Raw genomic sequence first — 6,000 nt, forward strand, 5'->3', positions numbered from 1 at the left:
GGAATTAATGATGGAACAGCCTCCCCGGGCGAAGCACCGGCCAAAATCCAGCACAGCTCGCCCAAAGCAGGGGGAATCAAAGCACAGCCCAGCCCTGGCACTGCTCAGGGCAGGTCCTGCTCCCCGCGGATCCACAGCAGACATTTTAAAGCAACAAATAAAGAGATAAAATCCCCCAGAGGGGCTCGTGGGGCGGCTGAAGGAGCGGGAAGGTGACTCTGAGCTGGCCAAATAAAATCCACCAGACCCCAGGAGGAAGTTTGCTGAAAGTGAATGTTTTTAAAACATTGTCTGGAGCCTCCAACAAAAACAGCCTGGCAGGATGAGAGCGGTGACAAGGGCTCCTCACCCCAGAGATAAAAATAAAAATAAAAGTAGCCCTTTGCAAGCCCTGCTCTCTCTCCAGGGTGGGAAGAGAAGGTGACTCCAGAGCCTTCTCACCCTGCTCCAGGTGAGAGACCTGGCAAGGAGAAACTGGGAAATGAACGGGTTTGTGCCATGGGATGGCTCGGCAGCATCACCCCCATGGCAAGAACAAACAGTGGGGAATTAACAGGGACAATTTGTGCCATGGGATGGCTCAGCAGCATCACCCTCACACCAGGGACGTGCTGGAGCTGCTCCCCTGCCAGCACAGGGCTCATCCCCTCCCTGGGGGCACCAAGGGCTCTGTCCCCCTCAGGAGAAGTGAATCCAGGCTTGCAGGACACCAGCAGCAAAGCAAATATCCAGTAGCACTGTGGCAATGAAAGCAAATCCCATTTTCCCCAGATTTTTTGCCCCCTCAGCAGCACCCACAAGTTGTTTGCCTTCCATGGGCTGCCTGGGCAGAGTTCAGAAAAACACAGACACAAAACCTGGCAGCCAAGGGTTGAAAGGGCTTTGCTTTGTTCCACTGAGCTGAATTCCCTGGGTAATACCACTCAGCTCCCCGGGACTGGCACGGCTTTGTTCAGCTGCCAAAAATGAAACTAATGCAAAGCACAAGGTCTCCAGGACACAGCCCTGCTCCCTGGGCTGGGGGAAGAGGCAGCACAAACAAGGTCCCTTTCTGCCCTCTGAGCACACTCCAGCTGCAGCCAGGATGCTCCAAGCCCTAAATTAACCCACGAGGAAAAGTTTAGTGTCAGGGGAAAGAGTAAAACACCCCGAGCTGGAAGGAGCCCACAAGGATCATGGAATTCCAGCTCCTCAATCCTGAATTTAAGCTGGAAGTGGCTCAGGCAAGTTCTGCTCAACAGCTGAAGGGCAGCATTCCCAAAACATCCCTGGAAGGGCTCCAAAGCCACGTGGATGTGGCACCTGGGGACGTGGCTCCAGCACTGAGGGAACGGTTGGATCTGATGGGCTCAGAGGGGTTTTCCATCATTTTTAAGGATTTTGTGGTTCCCTGCAGGGCTGACCCTGCACAGGGTCCAGCCAGGGATTCCCTGGGTGACCATGAGGATTCCCTGGGTGACCACAGTGATCCCCTGGGTAATCCCCATCCCTGGGTTACACTCATGATTCCCTGGGTGACCATGAGGAGCAGGCTGGAGGGACAGGACAGCACCAGGGGACTCTCCCTGCCACTGCCACACTGCAGGAACAGCTCAGCCCCAAGGAAGTTTTGTGCCTAAATGGGTCAGCCCCGCTCCAGGAGCACTTTCATCATTTTGCCATCAATATTTAATGCCCAGCAAAGCCCAGTGCTGCCTCCTCCATCACAGCTTGTCCTGCCTGGCACCATCAGGAACAGCCCTGGGGGTTTCAAGAGCCAAGTTTCTGTCAAGAAGGAGCCCAGGGAAAATCAGGGGGGAAAGTCAGGGAAAAATCCAGTCCCCATCTAAAGGCATTGAGTTTCTCCTGGCTGTCATGCCAGAGGACGAGGGCACCCAAGACTCAGGGAAAGAGCTCTGAACGAGCTGTGTTGGGGTCTGGACTTGAGGAGAGCTGGGATGAGGATCCAGAGGGGGCTCAGAGCCCCCAGCACTGTGGGAACACCCTCAGCACCCACCCCTGCAAGGCTGGGCCATCCTCAAATCCTTGGGGCTGGCATCTCCCCCAGGAGCCAGGAGGGTGCCCGGAGAGGTGGCACCAGGGGCTGAGCCCCAGGCTGTGCCCAGAGGAGCTGTGTGCCCTGTGCCCTGCTGCCCTGCAACTCGAGCAGCAGTGCTGAAACCTTACCCAGGGCAGGCTCAGCACCACGGGCACCGAGGGCACAGCAGCACCCGGGCATCAGTACCCGGGGAGGGGAGCAGCACCCCTGGGACACCCTGGGCAGGCAGGAGCTGCTGCTCGCCAACACCTCATTGCCCACCTGCCTGCAGGTGTCCCATCTCCAGGGAGGCCAGGAGGGCTCTCCCAGCCTGGCATGGAAGGATGGAAGGATGGAGCAGCATTCCCAGCTCAGAGCCCTGGCAGTGCCACAGCCCAGCTCACCACAGAGCCCTGGGGTGCTCCCCACACGTTTCCCAAGGCTGGGCTGCAGGAAGCCCAGGGCATGGAATTTGGGGTGCCACAGGCTGGCTCCTTCCTCCTGTGCCACACTCATCATCCCTGCACTCCAAACACACCAAAGCAGCCACGGTTTCCCTTCAGAGCCCCTCGAGGAGGAATCACTCCCATCCCTCAGGACATGAGGAGAGGCTGTGTGCCCCAGTAACGTGGATTAGAGCTGATGGGGAGCTAAGGACCCTTCAGGAATCGTGTCCACACCTTTCTGGACAATTGATTACGGCTGATGGGGAGCTAAGGACCCTCGGGAATTCTGTCCACACCTTCCTGCACCACAATTCAGCCTGGAGTTGGGGCTGTTGTTAGGCAAACACCTCTTCAAAGGCAGAGCCACTCGCACAGCACCACTGCAAACCCATCTCCCGCACGGAAAAATGGCTTTAAAATGAAATGGAGGTTGGGCTGCAAACGGCAATAATCTCATCTGGCAGGAGGAGACAGATCTGTCTTCGGGGGAAGGAAGATTTGCCAGTCCCTGCTTTCTGCAAAAAGACAATCCCGAGCAGGGGCTGGGCGGGGAGGGAGCTGCCCATCCTCATCCTCACCCTCACCCTGGGGGCTCGGGGCAGAGCCCGGCCCAGCTGTGCCGCTCTCGGGGCCGTGGCAGTGAATCAGCAGCGCCCAAGGTGGGATCGCGTTGGCGGAAGGTGCCAGCAGCCTCCGTCTCCCTCTGTAATTACTGCCCGCGTGTAGGCAGCTGCCTGTAGTGGCAGCATCGGCTCGGGGGCGGCTGACAGCTCCTGCACCAGCTCATTAGCACACTCACTCCCAGGGCGAGCGCTGCTTCTGCACAACCATGACAATGGGCTGGCTCCCGGCACCGCGCCTGGGAGAGACGGGGATGGGCACGGGCACGGGCACGGGCATGGGCGGCTGCTGCCAAGCCAAAGCTGCCGGGATGGGCAGGGGCACGGCAAGGATCGGGGTGCCCTAGGATGGGCAGGGGCCACGGCAAGGATCGGTCACACCCCGGGATAGGCAGGGGGCACGGCAAGGGTCGGGGTGCCCCAGGATGGGCAGGGGGCACGGGAAGGCTCGGTCACACCCCGGGATGGGCAGGGGGCACGGCAAGGGTCGGGATGCCCCAGGATGGGCAGGGGGCACGGCAAGGGTCGGGCACCCAGCCTGGTGCCCGCAGGATGGGGCTCGGTGGCATCGCCCCCCTCCCCGGGTTTGTCTCCTCCTGCCCGTGGAAAGGTTCAGGCTCCTGCACAGGCCAAAAAACCACCTGGGGAATGGGGATTGAAGGACGGGGATTGAAGCACCGGGACTGGTTTTGGAGTCCAAAGCCCAAGCAGGTCCACAAGACCCCAGCCCCAGGTGGCCCCAAGAGTGGCCGAAGTCCTCAAGGGAACCGGGACACGCCAGGCTCCTGCAGGCACCACATGGCACACACACATCTCCGGAGGCCAGGAAAGCACTGCTGGCTCCAGAGCAGCCTCTGCCCACCACAGGAACACAAGCGGAGCCAGGACCACCCTCCTGCAGCTCCCAGCACCCAGACACTGATCCTGGGGGAACCCGCGAGATCTCCAGCAGCTCCATCTCCTGCATGCGGCTGCTCCCACCGGCATCCCGGGGAGCCGAGGAGTTCCCTGGAGATGGAGAGCGCATGGAGAGCCCCAGGCCCGGCTGCTGGCACCCCGGGCACCCCCTGCCCCCTCAGCCCCGGATGGGCTCCACACGTGCCGGGACAGACGGACAGCCCTGGGCCGGGCCCGGGGTGACGGTGACCCGCATCCCAACCCTGCCATTATCCCCGTGCTTCGAGGGCTCCACACCTCAAACAACAACTGAGTCACGGCCGGGGCTGCTCCCAGCCCCTGTTTGCCCAGGCGGTGCCAGCAGTGCCAGGGCACAGCGCGGGGTGCCAGCTCTGCCCCAAGGACAGCGGGCACGGGGCATGTCGGGGCACAGCAGCTGCTGCCAGGCTGCGAGGGAGCCCCAGGGACCACAGCAAAATGCCACCAAGATTCAGAGCGACCAAGATTCCGGGTGCCACAGCTCGGCCCGAACCGCTGTTACACCCCAGAATCTCCAAAACCAGCACTTCACAACTTCACCGCCTCGGTACTTTCTGCACTACATTCTTCCATCTTTTTTTTTTTTTTTTTTCCTTTTTTTTTCTTTCCCTGCTCTGTGCTCCCAGGTAACTCAATCCAAGCCCTTAAATCACAGGAAATCGTGCAAGCTTCCCAGTTTAACAAACGACATCCTGCGTTCCACGTTCGGCCACAGCAGTTTGATTACTGCTGCTCCCAGACCCAGCAGAGCACAAACCGCTTCCTTCGGGGGGGAACTCGAACCACACAAATTGAATTGCTGCGTTTTCTCAGGACACGGGCAGCAAAGCAGAGGGGAAAACTGAGAATTCCCGAACTCCAGGGGACGGGGAAGGCTCTGGTTTGGGGCAGAGCGGAGTGCCGGGGGCTGCCCCGCTGCGGGGTGATGCGGGGACAGCGCTGCCCACCCGGGCTCGGGCATCCCCACGGGGGTACCGGTGCCCGCAGGTACCCCCGGGAAGGCTGGGGGTGCCCGGGGAGGGCCCGGGGGTGCCCGGAGGGACCCGGGGAGGGCCCGGGGAAGGCTCGGGGTGCCCGGGGAAGGCTCGGGGTGCCCGGGGGTGCCCGGGGAAGGCTCGGGGTGCCCCAGCGGCCCCACCGGCCCGGCCGAGCGGCTCCGGGCACATCCCAGGGCCGGCCCCGGCGGCGCCTCCGCCCGCGCTGCCCCCGCGCGTCCCGGGGAGGAGAAACGCGACAATTCGACGATAATTCCAATAACTCCAAGGCAGGCGGGCGGGCACCTGTTGCGGACTCACCTTGTAGACATTCTCGGTGAGGCGGTGCACCTCCTCGGAGCGGGCCATGCCGGGCGGGCCGGGCAGCACCATGGGCGGCTGCGGGCGGGCGGGCGGAGCCGGGCGGGCAGAGCGCGGGCAGAGCGCGGAGCGGCGGCAGCCGAGCCTTTTATCAGCTCCCGGAGCCGTGCCCGCCCCGCGCCGCCCCGGCCGGCCCCGCGGGGAGGAGCCGCGCTGTTCCGGGCCGTGCCGGGCTGCGAGTAACGAGGGGAGTACGAGCGGCGCGGGGGAGGCAGGGAGGGAGGGAGGGATGCGCCGCGCCGGGCCCACCGTGCGGGATCACATGCCCATCACCCATGCCCATCACCCATGCCCGTTCCCCATCCCTATTCCCATCCCCCATCCCCATTCTCCATTCCATGCTCGTTCCCCATTCCCATTCCCCGTTCCCCAATCTCATTTCCCATCCTCATTCCCCATCCCCATTCCCCGTTCCCCATCCTCATTCCCCATCCCCATTCCCCGTTCCCCATCCCCATTCCCCATTCCCCATGCTGCACCCCATTCCGTTCACACTCCGTGTCCCTCCTCCACCCCAGTGCCCATCCCACACCCCATAACCTACCCTACCCTCCTGCCGTGCCTCACCCCACAGCCCACAAGCCCACACATCCCCCTGCTTTACCCCACCCCCTGGCTCTCGCTGT

At 62.1% G+C, this 6,000-nt stretch overlaps 1 protein-coding gene across 8 annotated transcripts in view; it reads right to left on the reverse strand.

Moving 5' to 3' along the window:
- The window catches only part of BAIAP2 (BAR/IMD domain containing adaptor protein 2), a 40,348-nt gene extending 34,923 nt beyond the window's left edge, over positions 1-5,425 (reverse strand). For 7 of the 8 annotated variants that reach the window (XM_063175538.1, XM_063175536.1, XM_063175539.1 and 4 more), the window contains exon 1: positions 5,315-5,424. In XM_063175538.1, coding sequence (XP_063031608.1) covers positions 5,315-5,386 — 72 coding nt within the window. In that variant the 5' untranslated portion in view covers positions 5,387-5,424. Of the gene's footprint in view, positions 1-5,314 lie in introns of all 8 variants that reach the window. The other variant, XM_063175540.1, reaches the window with a different exon arrangement.
- Between the last annotated feature and the right edge of the window lie 575 nt (positions 5,426-6,000).

Source organism: Melospiza melodia, chromosome 24 (genome assembly GCF_035770615.1).
Source record: "Melospiza melodia melodia isolate bMelMel2 chromosome 24, bMelMel2.pri, whole genome shotgun sequence".
NCBI lineage: Eukaryota > Metazoa > Chordata > Aves > Passeriformes > Passerellidae > Melospiza > Melospiza melodia.